The sequence below is a fragment of the Impatiens glandulifera genome, chromosome 1 (assembly GCF_907164915.1).
Source record: "Impatiens glandulifera chromosome 1, dImpGla2.1, whole genome shotgun sequence".
Classification (NCBI taxonomy): domain Eukaryota; kingdom Viridiplantae; phylum Streptophyta; class Magnoliopsida; order Ericales; family Balsaminaceae; genus Impatiens; species Impatiens glandulifera.
Window position 1 is genome coordinate 91,825,374 of NC_061862.1, and position 22,306 is coordinate 91,847,679.

General features: G+C 33.1%; 2 protein-coding genes across 6 annotated transcripts; one reads left to right on the forward strand and one right to left on the reverse strand.

Annotated features, from left to right (window-relative positions):
* The first annotated feature begins 1,483 nt into the window (after positions 1-1,483).
* LOC124919292 (branched-chain amino acid aminotransferase 2, chloroplastic-like) lies at positions 1,484-15,515 on the forward strand. Of its 5 annotated transcripts, none has more exons than XM_047459514.1 (11): positions 1,484-1,638; positions 1,767-1,840; positions 1,961-2,138; positions 4,470-4,646; positions 4,721-4,852; positions 11,663-11,761; positions 12,254-12,370; positions 13,041-13,136; positions 14,072-14,184; positions 14,704-14,857; positions 15,315-15,515. In XM_047459514.1, the coding sequence occupies exons 1-10, from the start codon at positions 1,528-1,530 to the stop codon at positions 14,819-14,821; spliced, it is 1,215 nt and encodes a 404-aa protein (XP_047315470.1). In that variant the 5' UTR covers positions 1,484-1,527; the 3' UTR covers positions 14,822-14,857; positions 15,315-15,515. The 5 variants fall into 5 exon arrangements, with proteins under 5 accessions (XP_047315470.1, XP_047315469.1, XP_047315467.1 ...); XM_047459513.1 differs by lacking the exon at positions 15,315-15,515 and adding an exon at positions 15,142-15,281; XM_047459511.1 differs by lacking the exon at positions 15,315-15,515 and adding an exon at positions 15,007-15,155.
* Positions 15,516-20,448: 4,933 nt separating this feature from the next.
* Positions 20,449-22,067, reverse strand: LOC124922243 (1-aminocyclopropane-1-carboxylate synthase 3-like). The gene is made up of 3 exons (XM_047462977.1): positions 21,921-22,067; positions 21,511-21,803; positions 20,449-21,418 (listed from the first exon to the last, which is right to left on the reverse strand). The coding sequence occupies exons 1-3, from the start codon at positions 22,065-22,067 to the stop codon at positions 20,449-20,451; spliced, it is 1,410 nt and encodes a 469-aa protein (XP_047318933.1).
* Positions 22,068-22,306: the final 239 nt, after the last annotated feature.

Consider the following 22,306-nt stretch of genomic DNA (forward strand, 5'->3'; position numbering starts at 1 on the left):
GTATTGTACACCTTCTCCACAAGATCCATTTCCTCAAACTTCATAACAATCTTCTTCAGGCAGAGGGCGCTTTTCCAAGAAATCCGACCAGGAAAATCAGGAACGGTGGTTTCTGCCATCTATAAAAGGAACAACAATAAAAATGTAAGAACAAATACATAAACCACCGCAAACGTTAAGTACTTAACGAAATGCTAAGTACTTAACGAAACGCTAAGTACTTAACGAAACGCTAAGTATTTAACGTTTCGTTAAGTACTAAGCGATTCGTTAAGTACTTAGCGTTTCGTTAAGTACTTCGCGAAACCCTAAACCAAAAACAATAACCAATAACCAGAAACAAACGAAAACCTAAAAACATAAAGCAATAATCAATAACCAGAAACAAGCAAAAACACTAAACCTAACCAAATAAACTGAAACAGCCAAAACCCTAAAACTTAACATGCAAATATGAAAACCCATAACCAAAAAAAGACGGTTAGAGAGACGGTTAGAGAGAGAGGACACGAGGGGATAGAAGACGGGCAGATCGGCCTTGGCAATGTCCTTCAGTGAGACGATTATAGAGAGAGAGGACTCGAAAGGATAGAAGAGGGAAAATGGAAGAAATGAATGCAGAAAGATTTTCTTATAAATATAAGGTATAGCGCGTGCAGAAACGCGCTCCTCTTCGACTTTATACGCGCGCCTCTTCGACTTCCTACGCGCGCGTGCAGAAACGCTAAGTGCATAGCGAAACGCTAAGTGCCTAGCGAAACGCTAAGTAACTAGCAGAAACGATATCATCTGCAAATATCATCATCGACAAAAGAACAATCAATAAGATGAACAAACTAATGAACCAATATGAACCAATATGAACCAATATGAACAAATATGATCTAATATGAACCAATATTAACCAATATCAACCAAAATGAACAGATTTAGGGTTAGAGTTTCATTAAAAAGAACATAAATCGTTTGAAATGAAGATAATAGACAATAAGAACATAAATTCATTTAGGGTTTTTAGATAAAGATACTGGAAACATGAAAATAAAACCATTTGGGTTAGGGTTAGGGTTTCGAATGAAGAAATACAAATAAGAACATAAATCTATTATATAAACATAGATTCAGGGATGAGGTTTCTTATCTTTGTAGATTTAGGTCATAGTAGTCGCCGTTGTCGGAGTTTACGCCGCCGCCGACAAAATGAGAGAAATGAAAAAATTTGAGTATATATATCAATACTGTTTCACTTCGCGAAACGCGAACTCTCTTCGCGTTAGTTCACGTTACGCGAAAAAGATAATTTTATCAAAAAAAATAAAGTGATCACCAGATCAAATTTTATTATTAGTGACCACGGACCCAAACGACCCTAAAGAAGGTCATTTAGTCCAATTTCCCAATGATTTTGTGACTGACAAAAATGCTTATTATACTTTTTTAAAGTTTGACAAAATGGTTTACTTCTTCTTCTCTTATTGCATGAACGCAGCAGCCATTGATGACTTGTAGAGAGATTGAGAGAGAGAAATGGCGAGTATTGTGGTGTTCTCTGGGCTCATTCCAAACCCTAAACATATGTTGAGGTCGTCCCCTTCAATTTTCACTGGTACGACAGTTTCTCCTCCTTCGTTTCTCAAGGTAACATATTTCTTCTCAATTTCTCCTAATAACTTGAAAAAAGTCAACATTTCCTTGCTAATCTCTAAGAATGTGCTGAGTATGTTATTACTTGTAACTTCATCTGTATGTATGGTGCGTTCTCGCAGCTTCAGAAACAGCCTTATTACATTTCTCGCAGTAGTAATGTGGATACCTCTATTCGAATTGCTTCTTCCACCAGGTGCGCGTATTTCGTATTTTTCTTCTCAAAATTCAATTTACGCGGGATCCGATACCATATTTTGACATTACCATTCTCGCTGTATTTTAATATTGGATTTTGACAACCATTTGTTTGAAGCAGTGAGACATATGGATTAGCTGAAATTGACTGGGACAATCTAGGGTTCTCATTTATCCCTACAGATTACATGTACACCATGAAGTGTGCTCAGGGACATGACTTTGTTGAAGGTGAGTTAAAGCGTTTCGGGAACATTGAGATGAGTCCATGTGCTGAGGTTCTAAGTTATGGGCAGGTTCGTTTCAATGTTGTTTCTTCTTAATGTAAAGAGTTGATACTTTGTTTATGTGAAATTTGCACTTTTTTTACTTGAATTTGTAGTAAAAATGCAATAAAGAACACAAGAGATTTATACTTTGCCAAGGACCCAAGGTAGGGAGTTTGGCTACTTCACTAGAATCAAGATTGCTTACAAGCTTTTCACAATGCAAATGCTTGCTTCTAGAATGCTATCGGAGAATGAACAATTTTTCTCTCTCGGTTTTTTCTAGTTTATCAGAGTACAGCATATGAATCAAAACTGCAGCCTATGGAGGACTTTGCCTTCTATTTATAGAGCATAGGAATCCAAGCCTCACTGCATTTGGTTAAGAATTGAGGGAGATATGCGTTTACTCCTACTGGGTGTCAAAACACAAAATCGTTTAGGCCTATCTAACTTTTAAACAAGACTAAACCTAGTTACACTTGTTTTCCTCAATTCATATTTTGTAGACCTGATCTCTAATGTGTAAATGTACCAATATTTCATTCATCTTGAATTCTTGTGGTCTTGAACCTCATTTGTTTGAAGCAGCAATCCGACAATATGCTTTTTGGCATCCCTTCAATTCAACATTCTTTAAGAATGAAACATTACTACGGAAACTAGTATTTTCTCACGGACTCACATTCACATTTTTTTTAGTTAGAAACATTTGGAATGCTAAGCCAAAATTTTGGATTGTGATTAAACAATTTCTGGATCAAGTGTTTATGCCAAATGTAAATTATTTTTATTTTTAACAAGTTGACAAAACGCCATACCAAAACAGGCCCAAAATAATATATATGTTCCACCCAAAAAAATAGCTGTCCACCTTGTGTCCTTGTTTGCTTCGCCTTTCAGAACCTTAATTTGTGTCTTGTATCACTATGCTAAATAATCTTGACAGAAGATCTATTACTTGGCATTTTCTAATTATTTTGGTTAAAGTTTTGTCACTTGAGGACTTAAGTAGAATCTGCTATATTTTGATCCAGTGCGAAAACAAAGTATAGAGTTGCTCAGACAACTTGAACTTGCTTGGTTAAAGATATTGCTATTTTGTGTTGGATCCATGACCATATATCGCGACAATGAAGCTACCATTCACATTGCTCAAAGTCACGAGAGAGTGAAGCATCTTGAAATTAACTGTCATACATTACAATATATCATTGAATGAAACTTTTTGCAGAGCTTATGCACACCATTTGAAACAATGTGCTGATATTCTTGCAAATCGTTGTCACACCTTTTATGCACTTCTATTTGAAACAAGCGGGACATAATTGGTATATATATGCTCTAGCTTGAGGGAGAGTATAAGTATACATTGTTTATCTTTTGTGATGTAGATAATAAATTTGATGTATAAATAGCCTATGTTATTGGTCATATTTCTGATCTTTGTCAAAGGCTATTAGAAGGCTCTAAAAGTAAAAGATAATATTGTCTCCATTTGGAAACACTTTCTCTATTAAGTATCACTTCGGTATATGGATCCAAATAAGATCATTTTGGAAACAGAACTTAGTCATACAAAAATTCAAAATTTTAATAGCAATTTCTGATATAGATCCAAATTTTCAAACGGAGCCATTAGTTATGGTCCTATTCAATTATTCAATCGAGAAGAACTGATCTATTCATTTCATATAGCTAAGTCGTTACATATTTGCTTCTACTACCTGAATGGAGTTTTTTTTTTTCAATTTATTCAGTGATTACTCTACAAGAATGAAATAACATATATTGTTTTCTCACTTGCTGAAACAAAGAGTAATGTACTCCAATGCTTTCTCCTCACCCTTAACATGAAATATCTTGTAGTAAGTATAAAAGGGTTGATTCAAGCATTTATAATTATTAGATCATTCACTTGTCCCATCGAAAAGGAAGTTATGTAGTAGATTAACACTGTTTGGTTATAAAATTGCAATGGATTCCTTTCCAACTGTAAAGAATATAATTTATTTTGGATTTCTACAAATCATCATGATTCTTAGAAAATATTGACCCTATTTAGAAATGGTTGAAATCATAAAACAATGTTGAGGAACGGTAGAGAGTCACCTCAACTGGAAAATGATTTGACTTAAATGATGGCTTCTTGAAGTGAAGTGGTTTAAGGTCCACCACAATTTGAAGGCAAGTAGGCTCAATTGCTGATCAGATCAGATTCACAGTTTTACATTCTTATTGCATGCAAACTACTTTTATTATTTTGAAAAGTGAGTTTTATCGCGTTTTGCTGCGGGGAAAATAAAACAATTACAAAACAAGTCATGACAACTACTTTCTATTTCTCTGTATTTGTATCAGGGTTTATTTGAAGGTCTGAAGGCTCATAGGAAACAAGATGGAAGTATTGTTCTCTTTCGTCCAGAGGAAAATGCTTTGCGAATGAGGATTGGTGCAGAGCGTATATGCATGCCTTCTCCAACAGTTGAACAATTTGTAGATGCTGTGAACATGATGGTTTTAGCGAATAAACGATGGGTAGTGATCATATTTTTGTAAAACATTCTTTTATGAGTATAAGTATGAATTGTTTGTTTTCTTGTTTATTTCAGGTGCCTCCAGCTGGTAAGGGTTCCTTATATATAAGACCGTTGCTTATGGGAACCGGAGCTGTTCTTGGTGTTGCGCCAGCTCCTGAGTACACATTCCTGATATTTGTTTCTCCTGTGGGAAACTATTTTAAGGTAATTTATGTTTTCTATTTATCTGACATTAGTTTTTTCTTGGGTCTAATGTTAGTTACAGTTAATGCGGAAGCGAAAAACGGATTAAGTTACATAGCTCCAGCCATTGCTTAATCCCTGTAAACCTTTTTCTATAATTTATTTTTGATACTTCTAGGTTCTTGTTTTTCTCTCTTAGATAGTGTATGAGCCTTACTGAAAAATGAGCCTAGAGACTTTTTATATCCAAACGGTGGAAGCAATCTAGAGACTTCTCTCTATCATAGTTGTCAATAGCGCTCGTAGCGCTAGCTATATCGAATAGCGTAGCGTAACGCCCACTTGTAGCTATAAGGGGCTATAGACTACACACTTTTAAATAGTCCCGCTTTTGTCGCTATAGCTCATATAGCTATAGCGCCAAAAGTTATTGCCCCTCATAGCGACGCTTTTTAAAAAAAAACAAAAAATTAATATTAATTATTTGACTTTTCATCTCCCCAAAATTCTCATTTATTTAAATTTCAAAATTTTATTTTTGACTTTTCCTCTTCTTTGCATGTTTCTTTTCCTTCTTTTATTCTCTTATTACTTTTTTTTTCTAGTTTTTTCCAATTCTTTTCTCTTCTTTCCTCTAATCTTAATTCTACATTTCTTCTCTTATTACTTTTCTTTTTCTTATCCCTCATTCTCTTCTTTTCTTTAGTATTTTCTTACACTTCATTCTCTTTTTCTCTCTTCATCTACACATTTAAGAAGCTCGAAGGCAATCACATCTAAGTCAAGGGGGAAAAGACCAATATGAACATCTAACACATTTGATCTTTTAGATGTGCCGAGCATTATTCAATTTCAAATAAAGAAGGATATCGATCTTGATGAAGAAAATGATGATAATGAATTTTAGATTATGTTTTGAACCTTTTCTAGTTTAAGAATTGATGGTTTTTATGTTTTGAACTTTTATTTTTGTGATGTTTTTTATTTTTGATATTTACATGTTTCTTACGCTTTATTTTCAAATAGCCCTCGCTACGCTATTTAGCGCTATACGCTATTTAGCGCTATATACGCTATTTAGCGCTATACGATATTTAGCGATGTACGATATTTAACGCTATACTCTATTTAGCACTATACGCTATTGACAACTATGCTCTATCAAAGAAGTTCTTGCAATGTGTTATTTCCACGTTTGGATAAGTGGACATTTGACTAAGTAGGGATATGCTTGATCTACTATTCAAAATATGACATGTGGATCACTTTATTAATTAATTTAAACATTATCTAATTAAATTAGGAGATAAAACTAACATTCTCCCACTTGGTCCATATGTCATCATCATAATTACCGCAAAAACAAAGCAAATGAATCATGGCGATAGGTCCTCTAGAAAGAGTATTATTTTCCATGTATTACAATATACTTTAATTCTTAATTACCAATTTATTACTTAATAAATAAACCCCATTAATTTTATAGGTCCAAACTTTAATGATATTTCTCAAGACAAAAATCTGTATACAAAACCAAATGAGAAAATATCAACTGAATAAGAGTTTTAACAAAAAAAAATAAACGTAAGTACATCTGAAAATTACAATACGGGATCAAGTCTCATTCGCACTACATGATCTTTAAAATTCTTTGGTGGCATGCCTTTAGTCAAAGGATCAACAATCATTAATTTAGTGCTAACGTGCTCAATGATCACTTTCTTCTCTTTAACACGTTCTCTTGTGGCTAAGTATTTAATGTCGATGTGCTTACTTTGACTACCATTTTTTGTTTTTAGCCATAAATACAACTGAATTATCACTGTACAATCTCAATGACCTAGATATTGAATCCACAACTCTAAGTCTTGATATGAAATTCTTCAACCATACACCATGATTATTAGCTTAAAAACATTATACGAATTCTACTTCCATAGTAGAAGTGACAATCAAAGTTTGCTTTGCACTTCTCCCGATTGACGACGGCGGAAGATAATGGACTAATGAAGATTTCCGAAAGAGACAAACTAAGAAAATCTATTATCGGGTTTAGGGTTTTACTTAGGGAGAGCGGTAGAGGAGAGGTAAAAAGTTTTAATTAGGGTAAATATTGAAGTCCCTTAATTTTTTTTTATTTAATTTGATACTTTAATTTTTTTTTTCAAACTTTTACCCAAAACGTATTCGATACACATATCGAAACTGTTACGCCCTAATTTCCTACTTTCATGCACCTATTTCAGCGTGATTTCGATCATAAATGCGAAAGCGTTAGGTGCCTATTTGACATGATCATTGAAAAGGTTGTTATAAAAGTCGGTCCTACGGTCTTGGTCCCTCCTCCCACATACATCTCTGACACCATGCTCCACTCCAAATCTTCATTCACTTGTCATAAAATCCGTTGGCTGAATTCCTACACCACACAAACTTAGTGAGTCTAGAGATCCAGCAAGTTATATAAGAAGACATTTTACTACATTACATTCATGGAGGTTTTTAAGGGTATCTCATCAGTCAATCATGTACAGTTTCATATTGAGCAATATTGGGACCATTAGCCTGGAGAGCTGATCCTCCAGGGTAGGCATCCATTCGTCAATTCCTTCAGCCATATTATGAGAGCATCGAACCACCAGAGCTCATCCTGGTAGCCATCCTCCCGTAACCGTCAATTCCTTTATGATTATCTCTTAGATTCCATAGCCCTTAACTTAAAACATCCTTTTTTAGAAATCCATGGACTTGCAATGAAAATATGCTTTGAAACCATGTGCATCGTTGTCTTAAAATCCTTCATCTGCAGGATCTTCGATTAGACCACTCGGTCTTAAGTCTTAGCCAGGATCGAACGCTCTCGGTCGGAAAAAGTAGAATTTTGGGACGTGACAAACTATCCAACTTATAAAGAATTTCGACCCGAAATTCAAAACTATGGGCCGGGCTAAAATTGTGATTTTGAAAACAGTTTCATGCAAAACTTTATTTGAAATTATTTTTGAAAACAGTTTCATGTCATGCAAAACATTATTTTAAAACCATTTACAAAATTGAAGGCCTTGGAGGTGCATCTACAGGAGCATGTGTGTGAAAGTGTTCAGGTTTGGAACCGTTGCTCTGATACCAAATTGTTACGCCTTAATTTTCTACTTTCATGCACCTATTTCAACGTGATTTCGATCATAAGTGCGGAAGCGCTAGAGTGCTTATTTGACATGATCATTGAAAAAGTTGATATAAAAGTCGGTCCTACGGTCTCGGTCCCTTCTCCCACACACATATCCGGCACCATGCTCCACTCCAAATCTTCCTTCACCTGTCATAAAATCCGTTGGCTGGATTCCTACACCACACAAGCATAGTGAGTCTAGAGACCCAACAAGTTATATAAGAAAACATTTTACTACATTGCATCCATGTGGTTTTTTAAGGGTATCTCATAAGTCAATCATGTACAGTTTCATACTGATCTATATTGGGACCCTTAGCTTGGAGAGTTGATCCTCCAGGGTAGACATCCATTCGTCAATTTCTTCAACCATATTGTGGGAATATCGAACCACCAGAGCTCATCCTGGTAGCCATCCTCCCGTATCCGTCAATTCCTTAATGATTATCTCTTAGATTCCATAACCCTTAACTTAAAACATTCTTTTTTAGAAATCCATGGATTTGCAATGAAAACATGCTTTGAAAATCATATGCATCGTTTATATAAAATACATGAATAAATATCATTGTGTGGGTTTATAAATCGTATAGAAAAGTACTTGCCTTAAAATCCTTTATCTGCAGGATCTTCGATCAGACCACTCGGTCTTAAGTCTTAGCCAGGACTGAACGCTCTCGGTCGGGAAAAAGTAGAATTTTGGGACGTGACAGGAGTCGTATCCAAACCGTATCGGATTGGTCAACCATACTTAAAGTCAACGATACATGTTTTTCCGTATCCGATACGCGTATTGACGTATCCGTATTCGATACTTTAATTTTTTTTTTGAAGTATTCTGTATATTAGTATGTAGTCTTTTGTCCTTTAAAGGTATCTCAATAACTTATTTGCAACTCTGGTCAAGACTTGGATTACTCTAATATCTTTCTAACATTCCAACAACAAATGCAATGTCGGGTCTAGTGCACACCTGAGCATACATAAGGTTTCCAACAACTGAAGCATATGAAAATGATTTTCATTTGTTCCCGTTCAAGCTCATTTTTCGGACATTGGTTTAAATGCTCATTTTTTGACATTGGTTTAAATTTAACTTGTCACCCTTCACTATCGATGTTATACTTGGTGAACAATCCTTCATAGGGAATCTCTCAAGAACTTTATTTATGTAAGTCTCATGAGATAAGCTTAAAATGCCTCGAGATCTATTCTTTTGGATTTTAATCCCAATAACATAAGATGCCTCACCTATTTCCTTCATATCAAAGTTTATTGAGAGAAATTGTTTCACCTCATGTAACAAACCTTTATCGCTAGTAGCAAATAATATGTCATCCACATATAAAACTAGAAAACAAATATGGCTCCCACTAACCTTCGGATATATACATTCATCCATGAAGTTCTCTTCAAAACCGAATGAAGTGATAACTTAATGGAATTTGAAATACCACTGACGGGAAGCCTGTTTCAGTCCATATATGGATTTATTAAGCTTGCAAACCAAAATCTCATTACCACTAGAGGAGAAACCTTCTCGTTGTTTCATAAAAACAACCTCATCTAGATCACCATTCAGGAAAACTGTTTTCACATCCATTTGATGTAGCTCAATGTCAAAATGAACTACTAATGCCATAACTATTCGAAGAGAATTTTTCTTAGATACAAGAGAAAAGGTCTCCGTATAATCAATTCCTTTTTTTTAGTGAATCATTTGACAACAAGTCTTGCTTTATATCTCTCGATGTTGCTATTTGAGTATTTCTTTGTTTTGAAGACTCATTTACTATGTTGCACGTATACTTCAAATTTTTTTTTGAGTATCGGATACGATACGGCAATACGCGTATCGGATACGGCAAAACATGTATTGTTGACTTTAGGTATGGTTGACCAATTCAATACGATTTGGATACGGCTCTGATACGTGTATTAGATATGTTTTGGGTCAAAGTTAAAAAAAAGGAGTTCAAATATCAAACTGAATAAAAAAAAGAATTTAAGGAACTTTAATATTTACCCTAATTAAAACTTTTTACATCTCCTCGGCTGCCCTCCCTAAGTAAAACCCTAAACCCGATAATAGATTTTCTTAGTTCGTCTCTTTTGGAAACCTCCATTAGTCCTTTATCTTTCGCCGCCGTCAATCGATAGCTGCTGCAGACGGTCGAGATCCGCCGTCGTCGAAGCTGCCGCCGCCTGGATCGAAAGCAGTCGACTTGTCTATCTATCTGGGACCTTTATTTCTTGTGATCTTTCTTTAATATATATATAATATGATATATCTGCTGTAGATATATATATTATATTATAATATGAGTGTATTTTTATTTTATTTTAATATTATATTTATATAAATATTATATATATAATTGTTGTATCTTAAACGTATCGTATCTTATATTTTCAAAATTTGCCGTATCGCCGTATCCGATACGATACCCGTATCCGTGCAACATAGCCCATTTACAACCGATGGTTCGAAAACCATCAGGCAAGTCCACAAGATTCCAGACTCTATTACATGCCATAGAATCCATCTCATCTTTCATGGCATTATATCATAAGTCTGATTCCTTAGAACTCATGGTCTATGAAAACGTCTCAGGATCATTTTCGGCTTTAATATTGTAATCACTTTCTTGTAAATACACAATATTAGAGTCATTTTCTTGTAAGTACACAATATTGATAAAGTGGGAGAATGTTAGTTTTATCTCCTAATTTACTTAAATAAAGTTTAAATTAATTAATAAAGTGGTACACATGTCATATTTGAGTAGTAGAATCAACACATCCCTACTTAGCCAAATGTCCACTTGTCCAAATGTGGAAATAACATATTGCAATAACTTCTTTGATGGAGAGAAGTTTCTAAATTGCTTCCACCCTTTGGATATAAAAGGTCCCTAGACTCATTTTTCAGTAAGGTTAACAAGAGAGGTTTACAGGGATTAAGCAATGACTGGAGGTATGTAACTTAATCCGTTTTTCGCTTCCGCATTAATTGTATGATCTGACCAAACTGTAACTAACATTTTGAGAACTTTATTGTAATGAATTGCAGCTTAAGGAACATTTATGTTGTCACTAATGTAGGGAAATTCCTTATTTTATTTTATTTTAAAGATAATTGTATTTACAAAAATAAAAATCAAAGCACAAAGAGGCTACTCATTGATATTGAAAACTCCCCAGCCAGAGAAGTCCCCACTCTTTAAAAAAAAATGAAGTGAAGAAACAATTCTTTTATTCTATCCTTGTTAAGAATTGTTTCCTTCAAAAATGTTCTCTGTTTCTCTCACCCCAAATGATCCACCAAAGGACAATCGGGATCATTTTCCAGTGCTATACCTTTGTTGATTTCACACAACCATTCTATTTAATCCTAAAAGTCCCCAACTGTTTTTGAAATAACCCAGTTAACCTTGAGCACCTCGCAAATAATATCCCACATATTTCTAGCTTAGCTAGAGGACAAAAATTCAGTATGTGATGAATTATTTCTTCAGATTGTTCACACAAACATCTGTCATCCATTGTAGGGTAATTCCCTTTGTTCGTACGTACTCAAGCCCATTTTCATGTTATCTATTTCCTGTTATCTTGCACAGCTACTGTGAGTTTTTTATGATTCTATTGTCTTATTTCAGGAAGGCTTGGCACCCATAAATTTAATTGTTGAGACTGAAGTACATCGAGCAACACCTGGTGACACCGGTGGTGTGAAGACCATAGGAAACTATGCTCCAGTAAGTTAGCCATCTATCTTTTTTTCTCTCTATTGCATTGGTCTCAAGAGTTATTCTTAGGGGTTGTTTGAGTTTTACAAGAGTATGGATTATGTGAACTATGAGGTAATTTTGCGATGATTAAATATTTATAAACTATTAAAAAAAATAATGTGTGACTAATATGTGATTTTAGATTTCAAAGGAAATATATTCAAAATAGAGATTAAAACAATGTTTCCTAGAAATCCAAATCTTCCCTGACCAAACAAGCCATCTTAAAACTTGTTCAAGTCAAATTTGGCGACAATTAATTTATATACAAGTTGTAACTTCATAAAGAAAATGTTATATGATGGCCTCATTTTTTGGGAAGTTATATAGCAAAAGTTCTAATCTTCAAAGGCATCTTAGTAATCCTGTTCTATTTAGTATTTCTCTTGAAAATTGGGATGTAGCTAAACTTATGGGATTGCTAACTCCATATTTTCTCTGTTTGATCATAAACTGTAGGTCTTAAAAGCACAATCTGTTGCAATAGCAAAAGGGTTTACAGATGTTTTATACCTGGATTGTGTTCAGAAGAAATATCTGGAAGAGGTTTCCTCTTGTAATGTATTTGTGGTGAAGGTATATTATTACTCTGCACATGCTAGGATACTGATTACTGCATCATAAGAGCACTTTCCATATGAGGCCCGGTATTTGAATTGTTTTAAAACAATTATTTTTATTAAAACTACAATAAATGCGAAAGTTTTTTTTTGAGAACGCCGAGTCCGCTTCTTCTTTGGACTAATCCCCATAGAAATGATTACAGCCAGTAAAGCATGTGTGAAACAAATAAGACAACAATATATAATAAATAAACCAAATGGGGAAAAGAGAAGGAGATACCAACGAAATTAAAAATCAACATCACTTACTCCCCAGTCAAGGTCTCCAAGCTAGGCACCTGCATCAGAAAATACAGTCTCGTAAACACTCACATTGCCACTAATCGTCATAATATAAATCTTCTTCCTTCGATTGCAAAACTGGACCTTTGATTTCCTAGCATCTGCTTGCCTTTGAATGCTTCTACTGGACCGATAATTTTAATTGTTTTAGTAATGCTAAAGAGATCAATTATGTTAAAACTGCTAGTTTTTTGCCTCTCTCCATCTTTTCTCTTCTAGTCAGGTACCTTCTGTTGTTATGCAGGACTACTAATAGCTCTGAGATAAAATATTGTTCTTGGTCTTTTTACTGATGCCTGCTATAGAAGGAATAAAATACTTCAGTTTTTCTTCTCTCCCAGGACAATGTTATTGCTACTCCCACAATCAAAGGGACGATACTTCCTGGCATAACACGAAAGAGTATAATCGATGTAGCTCGAAACCAAGGATTCAAGGTACTTTTTGGTGACTATCATTGTAATCTTTTTTAAATTTTTTTATTATGTTTATCAGCATCTATTTCCAGAATATTAATGTGTCCCTTGTTGTAAACATGATTTCTATGCTTGTAATAATTGTATTTCATCTTAATCTGGCTCACCACAAAAAACTTCAGCAATCATCGTGAAGGGAAAACTACATTTCATAGTTTCAGCTATTATTTAGAGCTAGTAGAAATTTTGTGAGAAGCTATGGAGATTCTGTTTAGTGCTGGGCAGAAACCAAAGATATTTGTGAGGTGTGTTTTGATAAAACCTAAACTGTAAGTGTTAGAATACTGAATTTTAAGTGCCGAATGAATAACGTCTCTAAAAATAAATGTTGAATAAACCAAATAAAAATATCCAACTTTTAAGTACTTGATATGTAAATTGATTGGATGAAATGTGGAATTAATTTCTAAAATGCTCTTAATGATTATTTTACCTTAAATAATGTAATTTGATTTATTTTTCAGTGTAAAGTTATATTTTCGATGCTTTTATTAGATTACCAAGCTACATTATTCATTGCTTATCGAATTAAGTCAGACTTATAACTTAATTTGAGTTGAATCGAATTAATTAAGTAATTTTAAATAATAGTTATCAAATGAACTTAATTTAGATAAACACTTAATCTCTGATTAATTAATAAGTTGTTTTCTTCAAATACATCCTCAATTACTCCAAGAGTATATGTATATATGTAGCCAAGCTGAGTATTTTGGATAAAACCACCTCATCGGTTGGCCAACCGATGCAGTGAGTATAACTAAACCACGTTTAGTTCCACTACATCATTTTGAGTTTAGTTGAGTTTCGCTGTAATACCTAACATGTATATTTATGGTGCATTTTCATTCTCTCTAATTTTTTTTCCCTTTTTCCAATATGTCAACAAAATGTAGGTTGAGGAACGACTGGTATGTGTAGAAGAGTTGCTTAATGCTGATGAAGTTTTCTGCACTGGAACAGCTGTTGTTGTATCTCCTGTGGGTAGTGTCACTTACCTTGACAAAAGGTGATAATGTTATTTTTGGTTAAATTACTCTCATTCAACTAATATGAATGTCATCTTCTTGCTCTGGAACTTATTAACTGAAGTTTCAACATGATAATTGTAACTTATGAACCTAGAGGTTTAGGATTTGTAGAAGAAATATAGATGAGACTAAGAATGGCCTAAGCCTGAGAGAGATTAACCAGATTTCAATCACTATTTCATTCATTACTCTTAACATACTCAACTATTTATAAACTACTAACCCATATAACCAGACAATAACAAACTTTGTTTTGTGGGGAATGGGGATCCTTAACACCCTATTCCATTGACTGACTAGTTTAACTAACTGTGACATTTTATTGGTCTTGGTTTGAAAATATTATAGGTAATTGGTTTGGCATCAATCCCCAAGATTTCATATTACAAGTTAATATTGTTGGGAATATATTCCTGTCTTGTTTTTTCATCACGTTTTAACAACTTCAAATTACCATCCCAACATATTCCGGATTTTAGACAAATGCATCTTAGCAGGGTAACGTACCGAAATGGGGGTGTCGGTCAAGTGTCTCAGCAGCTGTATTCTACCTTAACGGGTATTCAAACGGGGATAATAGAGGACAAGATGAATTGGACTGTCGAGCTAAAGTAGGTCTTCAAATGGGGATTTTCAAGAGGGTTTTTCCTGGTATGATTTTCTTTATAAGCTCATGTGTTAAGAAATTACTTCATTGTAAATGGTCATGTTTTAGATTCAAATGCTTCATGATTTTTTTGAACCATGTGGTATATTAGCTTAGGATGAGGGATAATGAATTCTCCATTTCTTTGTATTAGAGTCAAAATGGAGTTAGTCTGGAAGTTAACTTCAATGTATATTGCGCTTGAATAATTGAGTGAGGATTGTTTGTCTGAATGATTTGACGATGATGACGAATTTGCTGCGCTTCAATTTGTTTTATGTAAACAAAGAATTGGATTTGGAAGCTGGTTCCTGGAGGTTTTTTTTTTTGGGCTGGCCTTTGAGTTGAAGCATACTGTCATGGATTTTGATTTCGATGAATTAGGTTGGTTGTTTGCGAATGTCTTTGAATGATGATTTGTTTGATCTCAATGTTATTGACCCTTCACTTCTTTTACATCAGGTCCGGTTTGTTTAGTAGTATACCTAATTGTTCGAGCTCAAGGTGCTTCCACATCTGAAGACTTTATTTAATTCACCATAGAAAGTTTCATTGAATTGCAATGTCACCGCTTTGATGTCTTTATTTGTTTAGTCAAAACAGGAGAATTCATATCTTTCATTTTACACGAGGCAAAAAAAAGTTCATTCTCGATCGAGAGCATTCCAACTGATAATTTTGTTTTCGAACTTCTTTAAAATTGAAGCACTTTTCTCCACACAAACAAATAAAATCTTGTTTTCTTTGTTTAAATGTGTTGAGATATGTAAAAATGTCTATATTGAGAAACTATTAAATAAATTAAAATAATAATATACAATTGAAGTTAGTTTTCACTTTAAATACTTTTATTTAATTTTTGTCGGAATTTTAAAAATATAAATATGAAGAACAATTAAAAAAATGGGTTTCTTCTTAAATATAAATTAAAATAAGAATTATACAATAGAATTTAGTTTCCACTTTCAAAATTTTTTAAAAAATCATAGAAATTGAAATGGCTTTAAATTCTTTTGCATTATTTTGTTGCATTTATATAACAATTAGTGAACTAAACATTAATAATTCCTTCTCCTAGCCTTGCGACAAAATAAGTGGATACTCCCAGGTTTCAGCCTCGTTTGGGTTCAAGCTCGACGACAAGTTCTGCGTCTTGGTTGACGACAAGTTCTACGTCTGGTTAAATTGGTTGAGTAGATTTGCACTCTGAAAAAGTTACGAAACCAGCGTTAAAAAAAACATTAGAAAATGTTGTAGGCCATGGCTATAAGTTTCATCTTCCTTGGATCACTCTTATTCAATGTTTATGGACAACCCATTGATTGTAAAGTGTGACCCCATTTTCTAGCCCACATAGAGTATTTTGTGTGATCATCCAACTTCATCAACCCACCATAAAAAAAATCCTATACCTTCACCATTCTCATCCATTATTCAAAATCTCTTTGTTGAAATAGTCTAAAGAGTCTTGTTTATATATCATATTCCTAATAGTTAATAGGGTTCGATATACTTCAATTTTGATTCTCGCTAAACCACCATATTAAAGTGAGAGAACATGAATAATTGTACTAACATTCTTTAGGGATTAGTGAAAATAAGCAATAACAACAAAATTACAAGTGATAGTCATGATCAAGATTTTAGTATTATCACTTAATAAAAGATCATGCCGAGTAAAGAAAACATGAGCTTATAAGCTTGATACCAACATATCCTAATGAGGACATTTCCTAGTATGGCAAGTGGGTCATGCACTATTTTTAATGTTAAGTAAGGCTCCATCCTCATTTGGCCAACCTTGTCTTCACCATTTCAAGCATCACCACAATTTGGTCATGCCACTTTGCCCCCCTTACTCAAACAACAATTACAGTTTATTAAATTCAGTCCTCATCAATCCCCTTAACTAATTAAGTCTTGTTTGATTACAGCCTAAGTTACCGATTTCGGCGTTTTATTCAATCTAGAAGATTGAGTTTAGATTATTTGAGATTGTAGCTATTATGTAGTAATAGATCCGATTTTCCTTCTCAAACATTGTTTTAGCTTGTATGGATAAGCTTGGTTAGTGTAAAATCTTAAGAATTGACAAGAAATGATTATCGATTCCTTTTTCAAAGATTGTGGTTTGTTGCACCTTCGTCTTTAAAGACACCATGAACATTATAGTCATTGTCAATTTCCTTAGTGGATAATTTTGAGAACTTTTTGATAAATAAAAGGTGCACCTTTGAGATTGATTTTGAGTTCCACTATTTTTATGACTGTCGAGGTGTGACCATGATCATTGTTCTCTTATGCAAAATGCATTGTGGCTCGCCTTTATGACCTAGAGTTTGGTATAACTTTCCATAGTTGAATTCCTCTATGGTCTTTAAAGCAAAATATCTGCCTAAACCGATTAAGGCGTGTTTGAGCTAGGTATTATGGGCCGCTCCACTACCTAAACAAACTTTATAATTTCATAATCAAACAAAACCCTAAAAAAGAGATTGGGCAGGCGTTCTATGTTTTCCAACACCATGTGCTACCTTGAAAGCAAATTCATGTGAAACCCACATGAGAATCCCATGCCACATAATTAATATTTGATTGACCCCCATTGGATCATCTATTCAGTTATTGGTTTGATTTTGGGTTCCATTATTATATAAGAGTTCCATCTATCATAAATGATCTCAATTAATACTACTACTACTATTAGTTAGTAGTTATTTGATCCAATATTGATTTTTAATCAAATTGTAGATAATTAAAAGCCAAACTAATAACACATATAATCTAGAATTCATAATTATACTATTAGAATGAGCAAGCCGTTAAGATTATAGTGAAAAATAATAAGAAAATTATCGATTATGTCGCTTTCAAACCTGATAAATGTGCCATGATGAGTTTTGTAGAAGCATGGCTTGTTGAAATGTTGGCTTAATTAATTATGAGCTAAAGAAACAACCTACAAATGAACAATGTGGTGTTGTCTCTTCAATGTCCTCATGCAAAGCCAAATTAATTGATTAGCACTTTGTAATTGACCTTCTAAGTGTAACTATATATGGTAAATTAAATCAATCTTTAACTTGCTTTGACCCTGTTTTAATATTGTCATTGTATAGAATTTAAAAAAAAAAATCTTATGTAAATATTAATCTACAGTTTGAATTAGATAAATTGAACTTTTGTTTGAAACCAAAACCCGATCCCATAATCATTTTTAATGAAAATCAAACTTAAAATATTTATTCGAACATGTAAAACTTTTTTTTTACAATTATAGTCTGTCTAGTGTGGTAATATTATTAAATAGTAAACCACACATAGAAGACACAATATAATCGGGATAGTGAATAATACCATTTGTAGGAAGTAGAGATTATTTAATATAATGTATAAAAGTCAAGGACATAATTGATCATTTTAATAATTCAGGTGTTCATTTAACCCTTTGACTATAGATTTAGGGTCTATTTAATTATTTTTCTTTGTTTCTAACAAGTCAAATACATTATTTATTTAAAATAAACGTCAAAAATCAAGATTTAAAAGCTAGTTTAAATATGATTTTTTTTAGAGAAAAATAATTCATTCTTTTATAAATTATTTTGATAAAATAATATATATAACTTTTTTTTATTATTATGAAGATTTTTTAATTTAAAAGGTAAATTTCTATTAGATGAGTATTTTTTTGTATGAAACTAATTTATTTATTATTTAATTTATAATTTAAATAATTTGATGGAATAGCAAACGATAATCTAATCTAACAAAGATTAACCAATTTGTTTCATTAACAAGAATAGTTTTTGGAAGATTGTCTTTGTTGCAAAGTTTTGTATATATTTACTTATTTATTTTTATAAAAATGTATGATTAGTTTAAACATTCTTTAGTTAATATAAAATAATTACTAAATTAATAAAATGTATATTTAAAATAAATAATAAAATAAAAATCCTAAAAGATCATCAAAGGTACTTATTGTTTGATTCTATTTTAAATATCTTAAATTAAAGTGTGTCATGCTAGCAATAACATTCGATACTAAAAAATAATAATAAACAAAATAAAATATCCAAGTTAAATAGAAAATTATTGTAAAAGATCGTTATATAAATGAAGATAACAAAATCATCAAACAACAAACACAACCCCGAATGATACCAAACAAAAACTCACAAGTAACAAAAGTTTTGCTTAAATTAATTGGGAATCATAGAAAAACAAAATAAAATTATCGATTAACTCTAACATTATTCAGAAGATTCACCGTGTTAAGAGAATTTAGAAATTCAGTAAAACATCCTAACATAGATTTGTTCTAAAAAAAGATTTCATTTTCTTTAATAAAAAACAATCAAGATCACAAATCATTGTTTCTTCATATATATATATATATATAATTCAAGATACTTCTTTATAAAAACGAATAGTAATCCATTTCGAATTCATAGAAGACTCAAATATTAAACACGAAAGAACAATTACTATAGCAAATATTTATTTTATGATAAGAATTCGAGACATGATCTGGAACGGCCAAACAATGTGGACCCTATGCTCTTTCCACCCTTCATAATTCCAGAATAAATTAAATATAAAAAAATTACTTTTATATTTAAAAATCATTTTAAACTGATCATAAATAAAAAGAAACAATTCACATTGCTATCTAATGAAATCAGTTGAAAATAATTGAAAGAGAGAGATCATTTTTTAAGTGACAAAATTAATTATATTATATGTGTCCTTAATTAAATAGCATGCATGTTAGGAATCCCTAATTGTAGAGAATAAAATAACTTAAAACTCAATCATATGATATGGTTGCAAATTAAATGATTGATGATATTTTCAAGCAATAAGCAATTGACTTATATATAATTAACATTTAATTAAACTCCTTTCCTCACTTCATGATATATATATATATATATATATATATATATATATATATATATATATATATATATATATATATATATATATATATATATATATATATATATATATATTGATTTAAAAAGTTATATATTAATATTTAAGTCAATTTAAAATTTGATATTTTCACAATAATTTGCGGTGCAACCTAGCTAATCCCATTAAAAATATCTTTAAATTAAGTTAAATTGAAAATGGTTTTATTTCCTTTTTGTTTTGGTGTAAAATTGTGTTTAATTATATATTTCCAATTATTTTTTAAATAATGATTCAAATTATTTTATTAAATCATGATTATATTATTTGCAAATTAACATAAGGAGTGTAAAATTTTCAAATTATAAGTTACTTCCAAACAAAGGAATTATATCACACTATATGGGAGAAAAGTTTGCTGAAAAAAATAAGTTTCAATTAGAAATGTATATGATGATCATAACACAAATAAATTAAAAAGTAAAAGTATAAGCCACTTCAAATCCACATGGATCGAGTGCATTCCTCTATTGATCATGAAATATCAACGACGTAAAAGAAGATCAAACCACCTCTCAACCCCAACGATTCAACGTTGAGTGAAAAATAATGTAAACCGGGCATGCAATGATTTCATCAATACCAACAATAGTCGATATGACAAAACTTGCACAGGCTATCGTTCGCGGTGCTCGCGCCCATCGAACGATAGCCGAAAAACCCATTTAGTAAATGACTTCCTTCTCGAACCGGTCTTAGTATCACTAGCAACATCCACTTTAGAGGAATTAGTTAAAGAGATAACAAATTCCTTGAGCCGTTGCATTGCTAGGTCTAGGGTTCCTTCCGACATGTTGGCAAAACAAACACGAAACCAACCCGGTTCGGTGCAATGGCACGATGAACCGGGGGAGATGTTCAAACCAACCTCGTAAACAATCTTTTTCCATAATTCCATCTCGGCCTCAAATGTCTTGGTCTTCAAAAGGTGGCTCATGTCAACCCAGCTAAAAAGGCCCGCATTTCCACTAAGGCACGCAATACCCGCGTTCTTTAAACCGGATACGAGTTGTTCTCGACGATTCCTTAAACGTTTTTGGTTTTCCGAAACGTATTTTTTGGTGAACTTCTTGTCGGACAACATCTCGCCGAGGAGATGTTGCGTTTGGGACGAGACGAGGCCGAAGCTCGACATCTTGGTGGCGGCGCCCACGACGGCTTCGTCGTTCGAATAGATAGCTCCTACTCGAAAACCGGGGAGGCCTAAGTCCTTCGAGAGAGAATACACTATGTGAACTCTTTCCCAAGCTTCGGTTTCACGCAGTTTTCTTTCTTCCATGATTTCCATAATGCTTGTGAATTCCGGGGAATCGAAAACCGTGCCCGAGTAGATTTCATCGCTTATCAAATGGAGACGGTTTTTCACGATGAAATCGACGAGTAAGTTGAGTTCTTGTCGAGTGGTAGTAGTTCCCAAAGGATTGGAGGGATTGGTGACTAGGATTCCTTTGACTCTAAGGTTTTTGGTTTGGGCGGTCTTGTAAGCTTCCTCGAGTGCGGGTTTCGTGATTTGGAATCCGTTGGAGCTTGTACAATGGATCGGGACAATCTCAACTCCAGTCCGCCATTTGAGATCTCTATCGAATCTGAAACATTTAATCTTAATAATTTTAGAGAAAATTCTCGTTATAACGTTTGAAACTTATATGACAACATATTGATTAATCAATTAACTTACCCTGGATAGTAAGGAGTTGGAAGTAGAAACGCTTCTCCCGGTTCGGCAAGGCAAAACATAAGTGTCTCGTTAGCCGAAGTTGCACCAGCGGTTAACACAAGCTTGTTAGCATCAAACTTAACTTTGTTCCCTCTTATTTCCCCCATGAAATCCACCATAGCCTTCTTGAAAGAAGGAAGACCATGGTAATCTTGAAACAAAGCAAGATCTCGAAAAATAGACTCGCCACCTTTTTTAAAACCGGCTGCATCTGGATTCTCCGCTAACCACGACTCTAAAAGGTCCAAAGAGAGCTGAAAAATGAATAAAAATGGTTAATTAGTTACGAAGAACTTGTATAAAAGTAAAAGTCATGTCAACAATTCAATTCAAGACCGACTTACTGAGTAATGAATTTTAGTTATAATTACCTGATTTTCGGCGAGACCCATTTGTATAATGCCGGTGGGATTGCGAATTTCGTCGTAAGGGTTCTTCTCATACTCTTGCCAACCTAGGAAATAAGATGAATCTTGCCCATGAGTATTGCACATTGCCTTTCTTGATAGAAGCTTCATTTTTATATATGTTCAAACAATACTAGCTTTTTCTTTGTATTGTAAGATCTAAGAGAGATATTTGTTGGGAGATGAGAATTAGTTAGATAAGGAGATGAGATGAATATGTTACTTGGAGGTTTAGTTTAGTATTTATAGTAGTGGTTTAATTAGTTTCTAGGTGAAAGAAAGACAAACTAACTAGAAAAGGACCCACTACATGTCTTTTTGACTAAAGAGACATACTAATAACATAAGCA